This window comes from Fringilla coelebs, assembly GCF_963513975.1.
Source record: "Fringilla coelebs genome assembly, chromosome: 5".
In the NCBI taxonomy this organism is placed as follows: Eukaryota; Metazoa; Chordata; class Aves; order Passeriformes; family Fringillidae; genus Fringilla; species Fringilla coelebs.
The window spans coordinates 9,587,261-9,612,386 of NC_140033.1; the positions used below are offsets into that span (position 1 = coordinate 9,587,261).

The 25,126-nt window shown below is 37.9% G+C and overlaps 1 protein-coding gene across 1 annotated transcript in view; it reads left to right on the forward strand.

The window, feature by feature from the left end:
- PCLO (piccolo presynaptic cytomatrix protein) overlaps positions 1–25,126 on the forward strand; it is a gene marked incomplete at both ends in the record, with an annotated part of 319,291 nt that overhangs the window by 181,665 nt on the left and 112,500 nt on the right. Inside the window, 3 exons of the mRNA XM_084205371.1 lie at positions 910–3,118; positions 8,252–8,400; positions 16,274–16,355. Coding sequence (XP_084061497.1) covers positions 910–3,118; positions 8,252–8,400; positions 16,274–16,355 — 2,440 coding nt within the window. The remainder of the gene's footprint in view (positions 1–909; positions 3,119–8,251; positions 8,401–16,273; positions 16,356–25,126) is intronic.

Here is a 25,126-nt window from a genome sequence, read left to right on the forward strand (position 1 = left end):
AGCCAGTTGCATTCTCTACTTCCTTTGCTGATGAGAGACATTGGCACCTCAAAAAAAATTAATTCTCAGCCTAAGGTAGATAGTTCCACATCAGGATGAATCCCTCTTCCACCATAAACTATGGGGAGGTTTGTACATGAGGATGGAATTAAATTGTTATAATTTTATAATGCTTAATTGTTTTAAGCTCTACACTGTAGCTTCCTAACTGGAATAAATTTTATTTATGAAAGTCTTCAGTGAACTGAGGAAAGCTTATACAAGTTTTGTAAGGGACAAGAAAATCCCCTGAAAAAAAAAATACATATATAGCATCACATATGAGGCAAAAAAATTACAAGATCATGTAAGAACTATCTGTCTTGTCACTAGAAAGTTCTGCTTTGTTGTCTGGATTTCAGTACAAGCTTATGGGTATGCATTCAGTGTCTGGCTCAGAGTCATCTATTTGAATGCACAGATTATATATAAATTTAATTATGAATGCCTAGATAAGTACGTTTATAACTATACATAGCTTTTTTATTAAATTGTTATATAAGAGAGAGGTGTATATATACATATATTCCCCTCCCACACACATATGCATTGAATATTTTTATGTATAACCATGCAGAAATTAAAAATACTATTGATTAAACTTTAAGAATATAAGGTAGATTTTTTAAACTTAGGCAAAACAAAGTCCTAGTGAGTGTCACCCATATTTTTGCATTAGATTACTCATCTTTAGTAGACTGATGGCCACTTTCCCTTCTACTTTCTGCTGCTTAAGCACAGATACAAAATTTCCTCTGTCTTAAAGAAAGTATGTGGTTAAGTTAAAAAGCCATACCCTGAAAAAATTTAAATAACTTGTGATTAATTTCCCTTCAGAATAGTGATTCAGTCTTGTTTCTTCTATTGCAGTCAAAAGGTTCTTCAGGCTTGACTCCATCCAGCACTCAAAAGAAGGTGAAGAGGACTCTGCCCAATCCACCTCCAGAGGAAGCAACAGCAGGAACTCAGTCCCCATATACTTCTGTGGGATCAGTTTCACGGAGAAGGATTTGTAGGACCACCACTATGGCCAGAGCCAAAATTCTTCAGGATATAGACAGGGAATTGGATCTGGTCGAACGTGAGTCAGCCAAGCTTAGGAAGAAGCAAGCAGAGCTAGATGAGGAGGAAAAAGAAATAGATGCCAAGTTGAGATACTTGGAAATGGGCATTAATAGGAGGAAAGAAGCCCTTCTAAAAGAAAGAGAAAAGAGAGAGCGTGCCTATCTCCAAGGAGTAGCCGAAGAACGTGATTATATGTCAGACAGTGAAGTTAATAATACCAGGTCAACCAGAATAGAAACTCAGCATGGCTTGGAAAGACCACGTACTGCACCCCAGACAGAATTTAACCAGTTTATGCCACCACAAACCCAGCCAGAAACACAGTTTGCCCCTGCTACAAGCCCATATGCTCAATATCAGTATTCATCTCCTGCCCTGCCAACTCAAGCACCAACTCAGTTCACACAGCAGTCACATTACCAACAGCAGCAGCCTTTGTACCACCAGCAGGTTTCACCCTATCAGACCCAGTCAGCATTCCAAACAGGAGCTACTATGTCCTTTACCCCACAGGCTCAACCTCCACCATCTCAACAGCCATCATATCAACTCCCATCACAGATGATGGTGATACAGCCCAAGCCAAGACAGACCACATTATACATGGAGCCTAAGATAACAACAAACTATGATGTAATTCGCAATCAGCCTCTCATGATAGCGCCAGTTTCAACTGACAATAGTTATGCAGTTTCCCAGCTGGGCAGTAAATACTCCACCTTGGACTTAAGGATAGGATTAGATGAGAGAAACAGCATAGCAAGCAGCCCTATATCAAGCATATCTGCAGATTCGTTCTATGCAGATATAGACCACCACCATACACCCCGAAATTATGTGCTGATTGATGATATAGGAGAACTTACTAAAGGAACAGGAGCTCTTGGTTCCAGTTTTAGCCTCCATGAGAAAGATCTGACCAAAACAGATCGACTTCTTCGCACAACTGAGGCCAGGAGAGCACAAGAAGTCTCAGACTTCCTGGCACCACTGCAGACTTCCTCTAGGTTGCATTCCTATGTTAAAGCTGATGAAGACCCAATGGAGGATCCTTATGAGCTCAAACTTCTGAAACACCAGATAAAGCAAGAGTTCCGTAGAGGTGCAGAAAGTCTCGATCATCTGGCTGGTCTATCACAGTATTACCATGGAGAGGGCAGCTACAGGCATTTCCCAAAATCTGAGAAATACAGCATAGGTAGGCTTACTCTTGAGAAACAGGCTGCTAAGCAGCTCCCAGCAGCCCTCCTTTACCAGAAGCAGTCAAAACACAAGAAAGCCTTGATAGATCCCAAACTAACAAAGTTCTCACCTATCCAGGAAAGCAGAGACCTTGAGCCTGACTATTCAAGCTATATGACTTCTAGCACTTCTACACTTGGGGGAATTACTACTAGGGCAAGGCTTCTTCAGGATGATATCACTTATGGACTTAGAAAAAACATCAGTGACCAACAGAAGTACATGGGGCCACCACTGACGTCATCCATTGGAGCAGGCCTTGGGACTGCACTAGGTCCAACAATGAGATCCGCACTACAAGATGAAGCAGACAAGTCTTATAGCAGTGGTAGTAGATCTAGGCCCTCATCTAGGCCCTCCTCAGTGTATGGGCTCGATCTGTCATTGAAAAGGGATTCTTCCAGTTCTTCTTTAAGACTGAAAGCCCAAGAAGCTGAACCTTTAGATGTTTCCTTTAGCCATGCCGCACCTTCTGGAAGAACTAAACCCACCAGTCTACCTATTAGCCAAAGCAGGGGAAGGATCCCAATAGTAGCACAGAACTCAGAGGAGGAGAGCCCACTAAGTCCTGTTGGACAGCCAATGGGAATGGCAAGAGCAGCAGCTGGACCCTTGCCACCAATATCTGCAGATACCAGGGACCAGTTTGGATCGAGCCATTCCTTACCTGAGGTCCAGCAGCATATGAGGGAGGAGTCACGGACTCGAGGCTATGATCGAGATATAGCCTTCATCATGGATGACTTCCAGCATGCCATGTCAGACAGTGAAGGTAAATTAGGCCTCAGACTGGTATCTTACTATCACAACGCAAATCCTCATTTCTATGCATGTGTCTGATTTTTGTTACACTTCAAAGACTTGTTCTTTTTCTGTTCCTTGGTGCATCTTCTGTGTATCTACATTTTTGGGGGTTGATTTGTTTTGTTGTATTTGATATTTTTTATTTTACCCTAACAGTTTCTGAATGGTGTAAGCTACTATTGCATGCTACTATATTGTTGTTGATTTGCTTTCCTTTTTGGTTTGCTTGTGCATTTTCCTTTTCACTTGTTTATGTCTACTTTTCAATGATACTGTGTAGAACATTCCATGTACAATACAGACTCTGCCATCAGTCTTTACGTGCAGCTCTCTCCAGTGACTGTGAATCATTGAACTTATTTGCAATAGTTTTTGTTGGGATTTGGAAATAATCTCCCAAATCTCTAAAAAACTCCAGTAATTTTACGTGCATGAAATTTCATGATAGAACTCAAAAAATGATAATTCCATCTTCTGATGCACCAATTTAGATCTGTGTTTTTATAGAAATAGTCTGTTCATTAGGTACATATTATATGTTAGAACCATATAGAGCTTAACGTGATAGCAAAATAACATTCTACATATGGTTTGTTGAAAGCATCCTGTCATGTGGACTTCTGTGCATTCAGAATTGTGATTATGTAAGATAATTTGTCTTTGAATGGTGCAAGACAATCTCATATTCAATAAAGGACATAAAGTATTTTACTTCTGTTCATGGGTTATGCAGCGTAGCTGGTTTTATATGCACCCCATACACGTCTGCCAAATAAGCACAAGAGTTTATCTCACTTAAGTTCATGAAAGGAACCTTTCTGATGTATTATAAATAGTGCAATTAAAAATGCTGCTTCTGAATAAGTACAGCAGAATGTTAAAGCTGATGTTGAGTTAATAATTGCAAATTATGTATCAGTTTTGTTTGAGTCAGTTCAGAATTAATATATTCTAAATTGTTTAAAAATCATAAAGACAGTTTGAAGGCAAATGAAATGAATATGTTCAAAATTGTATGCGCTCCATTAACTTTTTCTTATGTGTATTTACTGCACAATAAAAGAGACTTTGCATGCGCTCTATTGTCTGTAAATGGCAATGATTGTCTCAAAAGACATATTTGCATGATTATGAAGTAGTATGGTTTATTTTTCACATTTCTACTAACCTCCGTTCATTATTACATTATTGATTTTTTACACATGCTAAATCTATCATAAGCATTAGAAAAAATTATCTATTTGCCTTTCTCATACTTCATACTAAAAGCTTTGCTCTGTAGGTTCCTCCTCATATTTCTTAGATATCTATAACACCCTCATGAACTCTGTGTTTCAGGAGAGACTCAGGGTCATCAGCTTTTTTAATATTTATCAGAAGTTTAACTGTTTTTATTGTCCTTCAATTCTTAGCACACAGAGTCCCATAATTAAATCTGAAAGCAGTTGAGAGGAACTCCCCGAGTTGAAACTCATATCATTCTTCCTAAATAAGCAGATGCTATCTTGTCTCCTCTCAGCTTGTGACTTTCATGGGTCACTCTAGAGTCACATTGTGAAAGATACAGGACTTTTCCTCCTGAAAACTGAGGAGAACGAACCCGAACCAAAAAGATCCATTTTGATACTATTCTACTGCATAGGAACAGGCCATAGGGAATTACATATCTGCCCTACAGTGCATTAAAGTTCTCACATATATTTGTACAAGACATACATGAATACTTCAAGTTGAACATGTTTCAGTTTTAAATTCAGTCTCTGATTAGTTAGACCCATCCCAGTGTATTCTGTATTAGACTGATATGTCACTCAGGGCCTCCTGTTTCAGCAGTCTTTTTTTAAATTCTATCAAATTTTGTCTTCACAAATGGCCTATTTCTTGGGAAACCAAAACACTTCATGACATTATTTTCAAATGTGCAGTCTCATAGCAAGTAACCTGTATTGAAAATAATTAATATAATTTGGATGTAAGATAAAAAGTGTTCAAATGAAGCAATTGCATTTCTACAGAAAGTCATGGCCTTCTCTTTTAGGGACTGCATTCTTCTCTGTAGTGATCTGATGCCCTGACAGTGGACAGCTATTATGGCATGTTTCATCCAACCTTTTAGCACAATTTGCTTTGCATCTTCTCTTTATTTTAAGCAACTGCTGCGTGGTCTTGATGAGATTTCATTTAAAGAAATTAGTCTTAAGCACTGTCTCAGGAAAAATCTTTTTGTGCTACAGCTTGATTTATCATCTTAAAAGACCTTTAAAAACTAATTTAAGTTAAAATGTTAAATTTTAATTGTTTTGCTTTGGTTCAAATTCAGAGACATGCATGACTTTCTGTTCATTTTTTATAGGTGACATCCCATAACAAATACTGGAAGAGAATGCAAATAGGACTTTGAGTCCAACCTTCTGTTTTTCACTAGGTACATACTGTAACAAATCTTAAAACCAGGCTTCAGGACACAAGTAGTGCTTACACTGAGATTCCACACTTCAAACAGGTTAAAAAAGTAGCCTTAGTGCCAAAAGAGCACAATATCCAGAGCTGCCCATTGAAAATAAACAGCATTTTGAGATCTTGAAACACCTGGGATTTTCTCAGGCTTCCCAGTACCATGAAAATTCTGATCCAGGAAACAGATCTCTGTCAACCCCACAGCTGCCACTTTCCACACATTATTAAGTATGCCGAAGATACTCATTTTCAAGAATGCTGAAGCTAGTATTCATTTTTTTTAATATAAATAGCCCTTGCTGTTCAGAAGTTATAAAATGTACCTTCTCTCACCTCAAGTTTTTTTTCTTTAATATGCTAATTTGGAAATTCTTCAGCAGAGTTTATAAGTTTAAAATTGAGGTATCAAGACATCAAGATATCAACACAGCTGATTCCTTGTAATTTTTCATTTCTGGGATTTAGAGTGATCACTGTTACTTCTCTGATTGACTTTCTTGGATCCCCTGGCCTGGAGTTCAATCTCACCTGGTTAATCTGCTTGGGTGGAACCACCTGGCTGCATTCTGTTAGCCTTAGAATAAAAGGATGACTTCTCTAAGACTGTCAGTGGTTCATCTTGGCTGTTGGGCTGTTGTCAGGTTTCCAGCTGTGACAAATCCCAGCTGTGCAAGCCAAAACAATGGGGTGTGTGTGTACATGTGAATGTGGGGTGTGTGTGTCTGTATACACATATATTTATAACTTCTTAAATTTCAATAAAATACACACATTCATCACAGTTTGATTACAAAAAAAAAAAAAAAAAAGTTGGCTGGTCTGAACCGCAGTATGGAATTTTACATTTTCAAGAGTAGTAATCCAGGAAATGTTATTTCAACTGAGGCAGGAGGAAAAAAATATCATTCTTTCTTCTGCTCAGATGATGACACAGATTGTGATAGCCAGCATCAGCATTTGGGGTCAGGAATATGTATTAGGTTCTTCATGCAAGCTTCAGAAAGAAGTTCTGTCAGGATGAGTTATGGACACACCTGCTTTGTGCAGGTACTGATCAACTGGCATAAATGTGCAAAACATGAAATTTTTGCATGCTAGATCATAACTGCTCTCAATTGGTTTATTGATAGCAGTTAATAACTAATCAGTGGTGAGATAAGCATCAACCTCTAATAATGTTTCTGGTAATTCATATATTCTTATCTAAATAATAATTAGTGAACCATTTCATGTTAGATTAAGTTTGTGCACAATCATGAAGGAAGAGACTGTACAATTAACAACTAGAATATGAATCAAGATTTAAAAAATTTTTGAAGGGTTATTATATTATATAGAATGTTTGTTTTACCCGATACAATGTATTCTTTTAAAATAAAAATTATATATATATATATATATATATATATATATATATATATATACACTATTCTTCTTTTTGGAAAACTTAAAGAAAAGAGTAATGAAAAACTACAACTTCCTTTTTTTCCATTAATATTTTTAAAAATTATTTCTTAAACCAAATAGATAATGTTTATTTTCACAACTAAATAGGAAAGATTATTAACTCTACCATTTTTACTTTTAAATTATTTTCTGTGTCATGTTCATTCACTCTTGTCAATTTAGCAAAATGTGGTCTTAATTAAGTTTTGCAATTCCTTGTGGTTTTGCTGAAACAAATAATGTCTTCCTTTGATTTCCAAATTTATTTTGCTTAATAAATCATAAAATTCGAACTTGCCTTACATTCTTCATTGAATTACCTGAACATTGCATTGGTTTACACTGATTGGCAACATACAAGAAAACAGGACATGATTCTGATCCCAATGGAGTGACACCTATGTCCCAATAGTCAGTAAGCTTAAATATATCCATTTGCAAAACTGATTTCAGGGAAATTATGTTATTTGATCCCCAAAAGATGCCTAATGCAACATTTACTGTTGCAAAGAGTAATATTAGTCTTGCAGAATTTTTGCAGAAAGAACATTAAAATCCATACATAAAAGTTCACACTGTAAAATCAGGGGATGGAATTAAAAATGAGAACATCTGTAATATTTCTGCTTAGAATTTCATTTACATAGGTTGGTTTCCTTTCTTCTTTGATTTGGTTTGATATCAATTTCATAAAGAGGTTGTAATTTTCTTATATGTAGTTCCAGATTTTTCCCAAAATATTTTGAACAGTACTCAGTTCAGAAATTTGGGAATTAGTGGAGTCTGCATTTTTTAGGGTTGGTTACTTTGCGTTTCGATTTGGATTTTCTGAGTTTGGGGATTTTTCTTAGTCAGCTGCAAAATACCTAATATGACTAAATTTTTCTCAACAAACATTTTAGAGATATGTGAAATCTGCAGTGTATTTCTTAGCTGCCAGAAGGAGGAAGTGGCTTTAGCACTTGGTAGATATCTTCTGTATTTAATATCCATGGTTCTGACATAAACAGAATCTCCTCCCTTTGCTGTCTAACACCTAAATAATGCTCAAGTTCAATGTCTCAAGTCTCACCTCTAACTTTGCTTTAGCTGCATGGCCAATTAGTAACCACTCTGCATGTTTGCTATGCACAATGCACATTCTTGCCCTTTGCCCAGCACTGGACCAGAGCATTTGACCTGTCCTTGGTTTTCAAAGCCTATCATCTCCGTCGGGAAGAAACAGATTGGTTTGACAAGCCCAGAGAGCCTCGTTTGGAGAATGGACACATCCTTGACAGAAGGCTGCCAGAGAAGTTGTCACACTCTCGACCACTAAGTCAACACCAAGATCAAGTAAGCTGTCAAATAAGATGTGCCTCTAGTTTTATAAATGATTGATAATTTAATCATATTGTCCAACAGTTCCCATAGGAACTACAGGATTACTCAAAATCCAGCTGCATTCGGCTGAAGTGCTGTTGAACCTGTATTCATCATCAACATTTGATGGTGAAATTAGATTAACTTTCCTCTACAATTCAGTATTATTTTTATCTTGTCTTTTGACTTCTGAAATATAACTGAAAATATCTCTACCTTAAGTATTCCTATCGGTGAAAAAAAAAAGAAATAAAAAAAACAATTAGTCTAATTTTCCCTTACCAGCTTTATCTCATCCAAATTCAAGTCCCTTTTTTTAGTAGTTGAAGGAAAATAATTCCTTTATCCTGTTGACATTTTTCCACTTTCAGTTGGTAAGTATAATCCCAACAGTTTGTGATTAATTATTGAATAAATTAGTGAGACTTTATCAATCTAATACTTAGAATATTTCATTTACTAGAGAGAGAAAGAAAAATACCATAGTCTGCTTTTTCAAGCATTCCAACTTTAAAATCTAGTTTACCTTAGGGTACCATTCTATTTCCACTTTTTATTAACAAAGTTTATGTGTTTCAAATCTCTAAGATCTTCAGTTGCTTGTTTTAGTTGTCATTTTTACTGATTGATTTAGGTTATATCCTGATATATTCTTATGTTTTGATTTGGATTACATTTTTACATGAGATCCAATGAATGCAGTGAGTGCATTTCCTCAAAACAAGAGGAAATAACCTGAAGTTGCGCCAGGGGAGGTTTAGATTAGATATTAGCAAAAATATCTTCATGGAAAGGGTAGTCAAGCACTGAAATAGGCTGCCTAGGGAAAAGGTGGAGCCATCACCCCTGGAAGTGTTCAAGAAACGTGGATGTGGCACTTGAGGACATGGTTTGTGGTGAACATGGGGGTGGTACTGTGTTGGCAGTGGGACTTGATCATCTTACGATATCTTTTCCAAACTTAACAATCCTGTGATTTTGAGAGAAGGTATTGCATGGTGGTACTTTGTGATACTTAACAGCTTCTATTGCTCACGTTGATTCCTCAGATAACATACAACACAGGAATATCTCTGTCATGCAGCTTTTAAAAGTTTTAGGCTGGTGAGCATTTTCCCTGACATTTGACAATGATTAGGTTTTATAGAGCAACAGTGTAGATTTTATGAAATAAGTGTTGAAATGTCTTACAATACAAGCTTTCATTTATCTTTCCCTCCTTTTCTATCCCTAGCATATGTTGAGATTTACACACCCTAGGCTGTACTGAGCCTACTCATTTCTTGTTGAGAAAAAGGGCTTTACATGATATAATTCTTACAGCAATCTATTCAAATAGACCTTTGATTCTATGAATCAACTTAATTGAATAATAAAGGATCCTTCCTTCCTTCCTTCCTTCCTTCCTTCCTTCCTTCCTTCCTTCCTTCCTTCCTTCCTTCCTTCCTTCCTTCCTTCCTTCCTTCCTTCCTTCCTTCCTTCCTTCCTTCCTTCCTTCCTTCCTTCCTTCCTTCCTTCCTTCCTTCCTTCCTTCCTTCCTTCCTTCCTTCCTTCCTTCCTTCCTTCCTTCCTTCCTTCCTTCCTTCCTTCCTTCCTTCCTTCCTTCCTTCCTTCCTTCCTTCCTTCCTTCCTTCCTTCCTTCCTTCCTTCCTTCCTTCCTTCCTTCCTTCCTTCCGCAACTTTTGAGTCTTGACATCTCTTCAAAGTAGTTCAAAAAAACTGTCTCTCTGAGCACTTTAATCCTCATGAGAAGCACTGATTATTTTAAGAATACATATTTGTATTTTACCACTACAGCTTTCTGAGGTAAAATTGAAAATTTTCCTTGAAAATCATGTTAGTCCAAAAGAATTACTGCTAACCCTGAGCTCTGTGATCAGGAGGTGGTTAGCAGAGATACACTTAACTTCTACAGCTCCAGAGCTTTTATCCTGGGAAATAGTTTCAAGGCAAGGTTATAGTCATAGAAATCTGATCTTTGCTTTTTTTCCTCATACAAATAGTACTACACTAGGACTGGTTGAAAAAATTTGTTCAAAATTTTTCAGCAGAAAGGTTTAAGGGCCTAAGAGTTCTTGTTTTCCTGGAAATTTCCAGGAAGAATTTTTTTTTTCCTTCAAGCTGTTGCAATATCCCCATGCTTATATAGTAATAGAGATACAGCATCATAATCTTGCCAAAGGCATTTTTTAAAGTTTTATGAAATACGGGATGTGAATTGGAGAGTGACCATATTCTAAATAATTCTATCTGATGCCATGTAAAGCCTTAGCAGAAGAGAAGTGATGTGTGAGGAGAAGTTTTACAGCAGTTCCTTCTTCTTCTCTTTCCATCCAGGTTAGCTACTGTCAGTCACACACCAGTACAAAATAGTATCAATGAGTCTGCAGAAGGGAGAAAGGCCAGGTCTCACCAGCTCCACATCATCTACCTAATCAAAATGTTACTCAGAGCTTGTGTACATTAAGAATCTTCTGTGAACATTTGTTTAGGATAACTTAAAAACAAATATATTTTCAGACACATCCAGAAAAAGTTTCATTATCTCCATGATGAGTTGTGAAACATTTAGCAATAGAAGAAAGTAACTCAGTGTTAACATCTCTATTTTTTAGCATTATTATTACCTTTTCAAGTGATGAAGGCAAATAAACCATATCAAGGCAATGAGAGTGATGAGGCAAAGCAATCCCTCCCTAAGGGCTTTTTCAGCCCTGTGTGTAATGAAAGGCTGGCTGAGTTCATTGGCTGTACTGTCTGTCTCCTGTATCCACACCTCACTACTGCACTGGGACCTGTAGTGCCCAAGTATGATGTACTAAAAATGTACAAAAATGGCAAGTCATTCTTCATCCAGAACCATCTGAACATATCCACCTTCACCAAGAGCTTCCTTTGCTGCAAATGATTTCCTGAAATTGGTTAGGAGGGAAGTTTCCTGGTTAGCACAGGGATTAAGCCACTGCAACTCCCTTACTATCCCTTACTGAGCACAAACCAGCCACAGAAAGAATAATTTGCATCAATAGCACTAATCTGCTTGTAATCAGTGTTTCCAAATACCCTTGTTGGCTCTAAACTTGCTATTTTTATGATCTTCTGTGTGAAAAAATGAAAATATTTTAATGACCACTGCAATACATGTATTCCAGAAAATTTTGATTCACACATGTGAAATATCAATTTTCTTACTAGATGAAATCAGAACTGCTTGATTACATCCCACAGAACCTGTACAACTGAAGGTAATAAATAGATAACAACCCTGAGCTTTTGAAGCAAGAATGCAGTGGAGTGACAGCCCTGAACCTCCAGGTTTCCATGGATCTTATAACCTAGTAGATTAAGCTCACATACTGTATTATAAATTTAAAATATATTTGTTTCTATAGCAACTTCTGTGGCGCTATTTAGTACTCTGAAATCATGTTAAATTGCAGTTCAGTTGAATATCTTAATAGCCATTTCTCAGATTCTGGACTGCTTCCCTGAGGAGGGTAAAACCTTATCAATACATACTCTGTTGTAGATTCCCCACTGCCCACTGTTGACCTCAACAGTTTGCTGTCACTTCCAGTTCACCAGCAACTTCTTTAATCCTCCTGACATCAAGAGATTTTTTCTTATTATTTTCTGTGAAAATTATTTGCATATCCTGAACTAAACTGGCTGTTACAAACAGTTTGGGAAAGAACAGTAGGAGAAGGTGTCAGGGCAGCAAAAGTTCATGACAAGGGCATGGACAATGAGAGTATATTAAAAGGCTATAAGTGGTTTTTCACTGAGGGGTTTTAAATAGTTCCAGCCATCATGGCTGGGTCTTTTTAAGTCTTAAATGAATAATAAAATAATAAACTCATCATAATACCAGTATAATGATGAGTTCACTTAGTTCAACAGTTTTTTAATCACAAAAAGAAGGCAAGGGTCCTAGACATGAAACCTTTTGAATGCAATCACCTATTTCTAAACACCATAAAAAATTATATGCTTTTCTCTTCATTCACGAGTTATTACCATTTTCTTGAAATTTAAGTCAAGCCTTTCTAGGGGCACTTGGAAAATGATGAAAAAAATGAGTTGAAAGGAGCGTAGTGGGGCTAAAATGACAAATACCATTTGTGACAGAGATTCAGAAGGTTACCTGCAAACTTTTGTTCCACATTTTACTTAGTTTTGATTGTTTTCCAACTAGCGAGGAGAATTTATTTTAAATTGTAGTAAACTTTTTCTGTTAGAGATTTGGTTGGGGGGGCATTTTGTGGTTGAGATTCTCTGGAAATATGATGAGAAATTGGAAATTTCCAACTTTAACATAATTGTTCAAATATTTATTATAAAGAGTGGATTGTTATCCACCCCCTCACTGTAATTCAAAAAGGAATTTATCTGGCAGTGCCTCATTTCTTAGTCACTCAGAAATGTTTTTATCTCTGCATGCCAGAATGACTTCTGAAGCAAAGGTCAGTGTTGAATTTACCTAATTGCAGAAGAAAATGCAACTCACTATGCAATTTATTAATGAGCAGGAACATTGGATTTGTTAAGTTTTATTACGTATGTCTTTTGGAAATTATCTGCATCTGGGGATCTTTTAGCAGAAAGAACTTTCCACCTTGAGGATTTAGAGACAGCTCAACATTTGTGCTCTGCACTGAGGGAATTTAGAGGTTCAAAGGGGCAGAATTACCACAGCTGGAGAAATTCTTGGTACCAGCTTGCCCAGGCCTTGTGTGCTCGTGCAAGTACCTCTGGTATTCAGAAATTCGGATGGATACTGCCCAATCCACCACCTTGAGCATGCACCATCTTGTTCCTGGATACCCACCTGAGGTAAAGTTTGCCTTGAAAATGGTATTTATCAGAGGACAACAACCAGCTGTGGCTGCTGAGAGTCACCTTATCATGCCCTAACACAGGAAGGGGAGATGCAGCAACATTTAAAACCAGGAACGACTCTGGTGATCCAATCCAAAGCAGCTGATACATTATGGGTGTGGTATGGCCTGGAAAATTAAAATACAATTCATTAATTTTATTTCTTAAACTTAAATACAGCACTGGGGAAATTTTGTCTTCTTGATTATCCTCTTTAACTTATAATACTCCCTTTTATGAGGCTTCCATAGTGTTTGTTTATCAGACAAAACACTTAAAGACAACGGGAAATGAAGTGCATTTTTAAACTCATGTTCTATTAGAAGCCCTCAGCACAATTATTTCCCATTCATTCCATTTTTGGAGGGCCTTTGAGCTGACTAATAACATGAAACACATGACCAGAGCTTACATTTCCTGAGGAAGAGGATGATCTGCCAGTGCTGAACTACAAATCAAGTGCACTGAACGCTCCCAAAGGGGTGAGGAAGGATGGCAGGGACAAGTGGCAGAAATCTTTGGGGTTTATAGCAGATATGTGGGGTCAAGTCAGCTTTGCCCTGTGACCTAAATCTGGGCTTGTGGACTTGTTCTCCACTCCTGCAGCTGTGCAGGGGAAGGATGGCCCCTCTGCACCAGTTTGGATTTACAGTTGTGTGGCTTCAGTGGGTCCCTCTCTGCCTTCACTGGGGAAACTGGGGAAACAGTCAGCTAGAAGGGATTCCTGGCAAATATTCAGGTGAAGGGAAGCCAACTTTAGTGGAAGCAAGAAGATGTGAAGAATGGGAAACACAAAATAATGTACTGCAGGTTTTGAAATATTCTAGTACATTTCAGATAAATATGCTCACTAATGATTAAAGCAAAACCTCAAGAGCAATGTAATTGCTGTTGGTATTATCTATTTACAGCAACCTCTGTTTTTTTCCTATTTGTTCTGCTGCTTTCAGAAATGTACTGGTCTGAAAGTAAAGGCCTAATGACATGTTCCATTTAAGTACTGATACCCACCAACTATAAAAGAATAATATACTACCTGGGATGCTAATAAAATTCAGTGCTTTTATTCAGACCCATATGGATCAGAAAGATTTATTCTTCTCATAAAATTCTGGAAGTAATGAGGAAGTAATAGGCTAAAGAAGGAGACAGTCTATATTTTCTGATGTATTTGTTAGCAATCATGTACAATATGGCACTGAATATTCTTGGATTGTTATTTATTAAAAAAATTAAATAAGAGCAAGTGAAATAATAAGAATTGAATTTTAAGAGCTGCAGCATTCCTCAGTTAAATTGAATTACTCCCACAAAAATGGATCCCAGCTAAGGATCTGTTCAAATGTGTTCGTACACTTGTAAACTGCAATATTTCATTTTTTTATTTAATTAAAAAAATTAGATGCATTCTTCCAGATTTTTTACAATTTTATGTAAGCTACCTGTGACAAATGCATCATTTTTATTGTTATATAAAACTTGCTGAATACAACTTTTATTGTTATATAAAATTTGACACTTCTGGCAGCGTCATTAAAAACATAACACTCTCCCTAGCCATTAATGAGTGTGGAAGCCTCATGGAACTTTATACCCTCCTGGTAGTATTAGACTCTGTGTTCTGACAAAATTCCATGATAAATTCAAATGTCTGCCTGATCACATGTTCTGATTTACTCTGGAGTACTTGTCTGCTACCAAATCCATGATCTCCTTTATGTCTGACATTAATTACAGTCAATGTTACTGTCACTGTGTTAGGGGAGGATTTGAGTCTTCTAGATGCAACATCATTCACTGGATAAGTAACTGAATTATGACAACAGATGTATAAACCCTTCTGCTCACTGTGGGATTGAGCTAAGCAAGTCTCTTGACTTCTCAGTTTCCCTTCCCATCATTCATCCAAATGCTATCCATTTACTTCATATAAACTCTCCAGGGCAGAACTAGGTTTGAAGTGCTTGGCTCAGGAGGAGCTTAATCCCTTTAAATGCTACTTAAATATAAATAATAATAGTAAACTCTTGGCAGCAGGCTGCTGATGCACTCAAGCTGCTGCATTGCCCTGCTGAAGAGCATTGTCCCCTTGGCTCCTTGAGGCTGCTCCCTGAGGTCCCATCCTGGAGGAGGCTCAGTCATGCTCTTGGTCTGGGTGCATTGCCCAGGGCTGGAACTGACATGCAGAGGCAGGGAAGTGATGGGTTCAGCTGTGATGGCTGTGGGGGGAGCACTGCAACCAACACTCTGCAGAGGCATTCTGGTGTGGGATCAGGGCGACCACCCCTGGAAGGTGGGTCAGTGCCTGCAGCTTGGCCCCTCCTGTGCCCAAACCATGGGGCAGGTGGGATCGTTTCAACAGGAAAACTGGCTCTGAAGAGTCTGTTGTAGGGTGCATTACTGTCAGCTTTGATGTGGTCTAGGATGAGCCCAGGTAAATGTTGCACAATTTCAGACAATGTAGTCCTACAAGTCTTAGTTTGGGTTTTTCAAATGGCTTTTAGGATTTGAAGACAAGAGGTACATTGGACCATGTGGTTTTGCTGAAACTAAAGCAGTAACTCATGGATGGTAACACATTAAACAAACATTTTGTTTATATGTCTAAGAAAAGGATTTTAGAAAAATACACTAATAATGTTTTGTTTCTTTCTCATGTTAAGCATGGCTTGAATAAAGAATTAAGGTTAAAAGAAGCTACAGAAGAGAGTGACCACCTTCTAGTCACTCAGAAAAATCAGAACTAAAGCCGTATTTGAAATTAATCCTGAGTTCTGGAAGCAAATATTCATTACCCCACGGAAAGCATTTGCAGTCTGACAAATGTCTCCAAACTTGGGAGAGTTTTTGAATTGAAAAGTTGTGATATTTCCCTGGATGAAATAAGTTTGTTTGCTTGTTTCTGTTTCAACTGTCTGAAATTATTTATGCAATTTTTGTTGGTTTATCTTTTCATGACATGCATATTTGTGTTCCTCAGATAAATGGGAAGCCCCTGCAGTACATTTTCCCTCATACAAGGCTCAAACTACTGAGAGACCCTAAGGACCACACAGTTTCAGGTAAAAAACCCTCTACCAGACACGATAATTAATTTCATTAGCATGAATTATACAACAGATTTCCAGTATTAAAAATAGTTCTTGTGTCTATGCAGCAGGAAATTCAGTGGTCATTTTAAATCTTGCTCATTGGCTTTAACAGAAAGCAGCAGTGCATAAAAAAGGTCACGACATCTGTTCAAGATATATAAACTATACAAACATTAAAAACAGAGGAAAATTGGTTGTGTTATCCATATGAACAGTCTGTTTTGCTGTTGCTTTTTATGTAACTCTATATTCTCTGCATAAAATAAGTTTGTGTAGGTGTTCAACATGTACAGAACTGAGAATTTTATTCTTTCTGTTCTGGAAGTCTCCCCCTGGTCCCCCCCCCCACCCCACTCCCCCCATAGAGGGGATTAGGAGAACAATCAGATCTCATTTTTCTGTGATATCTTCACATGGAGACATTTATCACAGGACTTCAGATTTATCCTCTTTTTCCCTAACACTGACATAAATGTTCCTGTAAGTCAGAGTCTGCTTGCCAAGGAGATGAAAGTAGCAGAGGTGATATTCATTCACCTTCCAGGCTGAGACCTGGAATGCAGTGTAATATTTTCAGGCGTCAAATTGTAAAAGGCTGCCAGTTACAGGACCTGGCACAGGTAAGGTCTGTCTGAGCTTCTGGAATTGCACCCTTTCTCACATCTAATACTGATATGGAACTCAACTTTATTTCAATATACTGGTTTTGTTCTTTCAGAGCTAGATGCTTTAAGAGGTTCTGCAGTGAAACCATCAGACTTTCTTTTAACTTGCTTGAAAGATTCTAATGGTGTGTGTCAAACTCTGTTTCTGCACAGAAGTAATTACTGACTGCCAGCCCTGGTGTTCCCTCGAGCATTAAGCAGAAAGTGGCGTGAACTTACTTGAATTGCTAAATATTGTTTTCACAGGGTTTCTGGCAGTAAAGTCTTGATAATTTCCATCCTCAGTACCCACCTCACATTCAGGGTGTTAAATGAATGCTCTGTATGCATTCTGAGGTATTTTCTTGTTAGTCAGCGTAACACCCACCGATGATTTCAGGCTGCAGAAAGACCCCTCCACCCACACAGCCCAGTCTGAAAGGAGCTGCCAGCTCTGCTGTGTGTCAGCCTGTGCTGCTCCAGGCCCTCCCAGTCCACAGAAACTCCTTGGCATCCTTGCAGGGATCTTTGCCCTGCGGGCTGATGAGTAATGCTGTGATCCAAGCTGCTGTCTTACTCAGAAAAAAGAGGAATTACAACCACGCAACTGTAAAGCTCGTGATTTAGTGTTGCTGAAGCCTGCTTTCCTATGTAAAATTACTCACCCTTATGCAGTGGGAAATGCCTGTTCCAAATTCTTGATTAACTCTCATGCTGGCAGTCACAGCAACACACTGTGCCCCAGGGAAAATGCCTTGTGAGCAGTGATGGGCAAACCCAAGGTGTAGATATTGACGTCTCATTGACTAATGCCTTGCACAAATGAGGTCACATAGGATCCAAAATTTACTCAGAGTCCTGATAAGGTTATATAGCCCACACTGGGATTTCTCACTGCTATAGCTATATAATATTGTGCTTAAATTCTAATTGGAGAAAGCAAGCTTGGTTCAGTCTACAAGCTGCAGTCATATTTTTTGTTTTACTCCAGATACCTGCTTGGAGACCTGCACAGATATACTTCTGTGTGATGCATACCTAGATTTCCCTACAAGTGTTTAAAGGCCTAAATGCAAATTTACATAAAAGAGCCAAAGGTAGAATAGGGTGGCCCTGAAACAGAAGAATTAGTTGTAGTTTTCACTCCTTATACGTCTTTGAGGTATCATAACTTCTTGACTATGTACTCCCTTCCTTCCCTTCTCTCAAGTGTCTGAATGATTTAACTATATGAAGACTCTCTTCAAATGTGCAGTGCATTATGCTTAGCCTTCAGCTTTCCAAATGACCTCTACCAGAGGTAGGCACATGGTTTTAAAAATAACTAATTTTTATCAAACATTATCTTCAAACTAATAGTAAACATCTGTGTTTATTAACCAGCCAATGACTATAAACCAGAAGAAGACACAGAAGTCTATTATGGAGCAAAAGTTACTTAAAATATTGGTAAATTTAAAAAAAAATATATACTTTTATACCATCACAGTTATCTCACTACAAAAGTTTTGGATATTCATCTAGATTGCATGTCTGATTGCTTCCCCAGCTGGTTTCTTTCTCTTTCTTTGTTTATTTATTCCCTTTTCCTCTTTTTGCTCTCCTTTCTCCCCACCCTTCTTTCTTATCAAAAGTACCAAAATGAGGTTTTTACTCATTTTGCCTGCATTTATACTTGCTGCATCAACACAGGAAGTGTGTATGACAAAACCACAATCCTTAGTAAAGCTCACATGAGATCAGATCTTTCCAAGAGAACAGTCACTGTTGAAACCACCCTTTGAGCAGCATCTTCAGCTGAATTGCTGGATTCTTACAAGCCAGCTGGCCTGTGGTCCTGGGTGACCACAACAGTGTCAGCACCATCCATTGTCTCCAGTTTCCTCACAGGACGTACAAAACCTCCTCTGTCTTGGCTATGCACAAAAGCCTCTCCCATGTGATCATTTCTAGACATGCAAGAGCATTTTATGCTCATGTTTTAAATGATCCATGTGCAGTTTGGTCAGTTCTGAGGCAGGAGCTGTCTGGGGAGATGCCTGACACTGACAGATTCTCCTCAGGGGATTCATGAACACACCTTCAGTGTACAAATAGTGTGTCCTAACTGGAGTGTGCACAGCAGGAGTTAGGTAGGAAAATGTCCTGAACTGTACAGAATTCCCACTTGGAGAATTCCTGTAACTGTTGACCAGCTGCTTTGCTGGGAAACTGGCCAGTGCTTCAGCCCATTATCTGATCTCACTGGAGTTCTTGGGCCAACCTGGGCATTAATGATTCAGTGTGCTGGGTCAGCCCAGATAACTTTAGGACAAGATTTCATCCTAATATCACCTTCATAAGCTGAATTCCACAGGTCTCATTATAATCTTACCACAGCAAAATTTGCTGCCTGATTATAAATGCAAAAATTGTCACATTCTGAATATCAATAATAAGGCTAATCCCAAATATTTTAAAATTCAGTCTTTCCCACTACATATTACGTGCACATGTATTTGGTTTATTTGCTTTCTTGATTAATGAAAACTGACTCTGAGGTACAGATGCCTTTGATGCCTCTTACATAACCTGGCATAATTTTGCACACAGAAGCATATAATGTGAATTTTGGCATGTGAATGAGGTGTTTGAGGATTGAGAAACCAAGCCAAAATTGTGATGACAAGAGAATGAAAAATAATTATATACTTGCTCACTGCGTGCTCTCTTGAAGGTTCTTGTTTCTTTATTATATACCACAATCTAGAGCATACAGATCTACTTTTAGAGATATGCAGTGTCCCCTCCTCAGAAAATGAGGGGTGTGAAGGAATTTACAAGGATTTACTCATTAAAAACTGATTAATAATTTGCAATTAAGAAAAAAAAAAAAAAAGAAGAAGAATTGGCATCACAGATGTGCTGATGTGCCAAAGCAATGAGGGCAGTGCTCAGTGAATGATAATATAGCAGTGTTTAATGCTCCAGAAACTCACTGTTTGTTTTCACTGAGTCCCTTGTTCTTTTGGATCCTTTAGCAGAGCAGCATAAGTGCTGTTTTATACTGCCAGAATTTTCTCTTCTGTTTTTTATCATGTCGTCATTATATTTGAAAAAGTGAATTAAGGATGTGGCTATTGAAGGTAGTGCAAGCACTGGCAATACCTTTGGAAATGCTGCAGGCAAAGGTAGCTTACATTGTGTTATTCCTGATCAGGAAGCTGTTTAGGCACACTCAGGGGGAAAATCCAACAAGGCAGACACATCTCAGTAGGTCTATAGGTACAATGAGTGCACTCAGTCAAAGGTAATTTTTACTCCTTTACCTCACATAGGCTGAGTCAGAAGTAATTCTTCCTTTTTGAAAGGAGGGATGTTCTGTGTTTCCAGGAAAAAAAAATGTACCTTTGAGCAGCCAGACTGTCTGTGTTGGGGAACATCCTCTTCAATTCTGGTTAAAAAAAAAGAAAAAAAAAAAAAGAGGCAGAGAAACGATTCATAAAAATCTGCAAACTTTGTAGTGGAGCAATAAAGTGAATTAGATGGTGGGAAGAAGAGTGAATCCCTAATCTCTGCCTCAGCAGTGATGTCAGTGAAACTGCAAGTAGAATTACAGGGTAGCTGTAATGCTGTGCACACGTCAGACATGCCTCATAGTCTCCCTAAGGAGTGCTAATTCCTGCAAACAACACTACACTTCTGCAGTGTGCCAGCTCATGCAGTGCTTATCTGGATGGACAGGAAGGGAATTCAAAGAGTTTTCCTGTGTCAAGACCTCATTACTATAGTCAGTCTCAAAATAAACAACCCTATATATTTAGGATTCTTTCACCTGCAAGTTCAGCAAAATTAGTTCTTACAGAAAAATACTAAAGGGCAATGAATATGTGATTAGTAATCAGTTAAAAACATGTCAAATACAGTCACAGTCTATGTTCAATGAGAGAAGTCAGAATGAGAAGTGCAACCCACCTCCTATCCTCACACTCTTAGAGGATTACCTATCCTTTCATTTCATGTTGGGAAGAACTGAGATAATACTTTGTACAAAAAAGCAGTACCCTCCTCTAATATTCCCTTGTCACTGGGGAAGGACTTAATCCCTAATTAATGGTCATCATTCTCTCAAACACTCTCTCCTTATCAGAGACATGGCACAGAAGGTAAAACCCATAAACAGAAAGGGACTGAGCTGTTGCAGTCAGGCTACATCAGAGATTTTCCTGGGAAGTCACATGGTAGTAAATGAGGACAGGACTGGAAATCAAAGGACAGAAGAGATGTCTGGTTTTGTCTTAATATCAATTTTAGAAAGTACTCAGCACCATTAAACTTTTCTAAATAAAAACAAAGAAACAAATAAATTCTTCTGAGTGCTAGAAACACTCTGTAGAGGAACAGACCATATATTTCATTTATGTCTCTTGTCTACAAATTATTTTCATTTGAAAAGCACTAGTGAGTGTATTTAAAATACTTTCCATGAAATCTTTTTGGCAGTTCAGTTGTTTATGCATATTGCAATATATGAACACTTGAGATTTTGAGAAGAGAGTTGAAGATTTTGAGTGGAGGTAATTGAGAGGGCAATGTGTCTCCTGGATATAAAAGCTCCATTTGTTTTCATAGCTGTCATGCACAAAAGGCTGCATAAACAGATCACTGCAACACTGAAAGTTAGAGTTCAGTCAAGCCCCCAGATTTCCATGGAGGTTCAGCTGTCAGTCAGTGGCATTGAGCCATTGGTGTCTATCAGTAAACACAGATGAAACTCAGTGCCTACAAGGGATTTTATAGATTTAAAGCTACAGTCTACCATAGATGGCACCATAGATTCTGATGTGACAGATTGTCCAAAAAGATGAGACTTTTATCTTGTTTTCAAGTAGATGTGATAAATGCTTCAAGAGGCTAATTCATAAAACACTTTATGATCCTTCAGGATGATAACCAGTGTGCACATCAGCATGAAGCAGATTTACAGCTGATATAAATCAATGCTGGGCTATTAAAACAACTGCAATATATCTGAATTTCATCAGCTCCTGATTTGACTTCATGTGTATTTTATGCCTTAATTGCCAATGGCCAAGAAATGCAATAGTTGAGTAGATACAATCACGCTTCTAGGAAACAACTTCATTGAAGCTAATTTGGTCAGAAGCACCAAAACAATTTTCCTGAGGACACTCTTGAAAATCCTGTACCTATATAGACAACCAACCTCTGATATGGATCATCATGTTATGTATTCCAGAGAATTGCATAAGAGTAACAATGTAAATTAAATTTTAGGCTGGATTTTATTATACACATTATTTTTCCTTCTGTTTTTAAGTTCCTGAGTTAACTTGGTTTTGTTTGCTTTGTCATGTTTCCTTTCTCTCTGCTCTCCAGACTTTAGAGATTGCTTTATCACCACTACAATGTCTAAATAAATAGCTTGCATTTCTTCATGGTACTTTTAACTCTGACCTTTCCAAGAAAAGTCATTGATGTTTTTAATGTGTTTGAGCCTTCTGTTCCATACAGACAATGGAACAGGGTGTAAAATTGTTCCAGCAGATAAGGGCCTACCAGCACCCTAGCATATGTCTGGTCTAGATAAGGCTGGAAGAGGAATGAGGAGATAATGTCTAGTAAATGAACACAGGAGGAAGGTATGTGCTGTCTCCATTCACAGCCAAACAGTGTTGAAAGGCTTCATATTGTTTGATCATTGATAAAACGTGGTACATTGGCACTTGCAAGGTCTTTCATGCCTAATGTCTCATTTGCATGCTTTCTTCTCATGCATTTGCTACCACTGGACCTTCACTAAAGAAAAGATCACCCCTGTACTTCCTTGCCTTAATTCACCATTGTGGTTTTGTTCTGGTTTGGGGATTTTTGGTATTATTAGAAAGTGATGAAAAACATATTTCAACAAGTCTGTGCATTGGCTCCTGGATCCAAAACACAACACTTAATCTCTATATTGAAATTTAAACATATCTCTCATTTCAGCCTACTCAGAGATAGGTGTTGTAGCCCTGCATTTTGCAGTTAAAGCCCATTTCAATTTTTCCTATTTTACTTCTGCGTAGTTTCAAAGCACACAATATCTGAAGATGTTAAAATGGCCATGGGTTTACAGAAATAGTGAGTTTCAGCTACCATCTTGAAGGGTCTACTTTAAGGCTCTTAGAAATCAAAATCAATAACACTTTTTTAATGTCTCTCTTAAACTTCAGTCACTTTAAAGTCTACTACAAATTCATATAGCTCTAGCTGTTACAAAAGTCAGATTGCTGCTGACACTCATACAGTTCCCTATGCCAATTCTCCCAAACACGTGTGATTACTGAAAATCTGTTGTAGATTCTAATTGCTTCTTTACTTTCCTTGCTCATATAATTAGAAAGACAAATGGTTTCATACTTTCAAAAATTAGCCCAGAGGAAATATTTGCTTGAGTTAACACATGAACAATGTTTGCACAGAGCTTCTGAGTCACACGCCAGCATTCTCCTGCATGTGTGGAAGTTGTTGCTACTGCATAGGACCTGTATGATGATTAAATATAACCAGTCCTAGCATTTGCTGCTGCAATGCTATTTACTTTCATAAGATAAAACATCCCTGGAAAATTAATTTTCACTTTTGCATAAAATCAGGACCATCAACACCAGCAAAACCCTGCTGGGCCTTGAGCTGTTCATTTTTTTTTTGCTGTTCTTTTTTTTTCTTCCTTTCCTTTAACCTTTAACTTATGGATGGGGTTATCAGCAATTGTTTATAAAGGCAAACCTAATAATTGCTTGGATGCTGAAATGGTTCTAGGAAATCTAGACTTTTTATACTCTAATGTCTATAATGGAGCTGCTCAGCAAAGCAGTGAAAAGATGGTAAAATTTCATGATCTTCCCTGTGTCCTGAGAGCAACAGCAACAGATTGGCTACAGCCTGATCTTTATTATCTCCAGAAGAGACAAAAAGGATTGAATTGTAATTGCAGAGCTCAGGGTATAGTCAGCAAAGTAAATTACAGTCTTTCTGCTGTGTTGCTGCTGTAACACAATGAAGTATACAAGGAGATAGGACTTCATAGTGTTTGAGACACTTTGAGCTACAGAAGTTCAGAATAAATATATCTAAAGGGACAGAAAGTACTTCATGGTGGAAATAAGAAATAAGGATGAATTTTGAAAATGCATTTACGGTAATGCTTGCCAGTTCACCAGTGACAGAATTTATTAGCAGCAGGTTCTTGGCTACTGATCATATATAACATATATACAAATATAAATATATATATACATATATAAAAATACATGTAATGAATATTCATCACTGAAACAGTTTATGGTGTCTGGAAGGATATGAAATGATAAGTGAAATATCCTTTTGAAAGTCACAGTGTCGATTATTTGCCAAAAAGCAAAAAAGGTCATTCAACATTTTTCCTCCAAAAATGGATTTCTCACAAAAATAACTCTGCAGTTATTAAACACTTGAAGTCTTTGCTAGCATAGAATGGAATGGAATGGAACAGAATTAAATAGAACACAATGAAATACAAAATACAAAATGCAGTATTTCAGTCAGAAGGTACCTAGAAAAATCTTACAGCTACTGACCAATTCAGAGTGGAAGAAAAGTAAAAGTAATTAAAGGCATTGTTCAAAAGCCAGCCTTGTCAAAAGCCTCTTAAACCCTGACAAGCATGGAGAATTGACCACCTCTTGCAGAAGCCCGTTCCAGTCTTTGACCACCTTGTCAACCTAAACTTCTCCTGGTACAGCTTTGAACTACTCCCACAAGGTCTATTACTGGATACCAGGGAGGAGAGCTGAGCACTTCCCTTTCCACTTCCCCTCCTCAGGAAGCTGTAGAGAGCAAACAGGTTGCCTTTCACAGCCTTTTCTCCAAACCTGACAAACCCAAAGCCCTCAGACTCTCCTTACAGAACATTCTTTCCAGCTCTTTCACCAGCCTCACTGCCCTCCTTCAGACACATTCAAGGACCTTGAAAATCCTTCTCAAATCGTGGGGCCCAGACCTTGGAACTCAAGGTGAACCAATGCTGGACACAGTGGACAGTCAGCTCTTCTGAGTGTCTGGTGATGCTGTGTT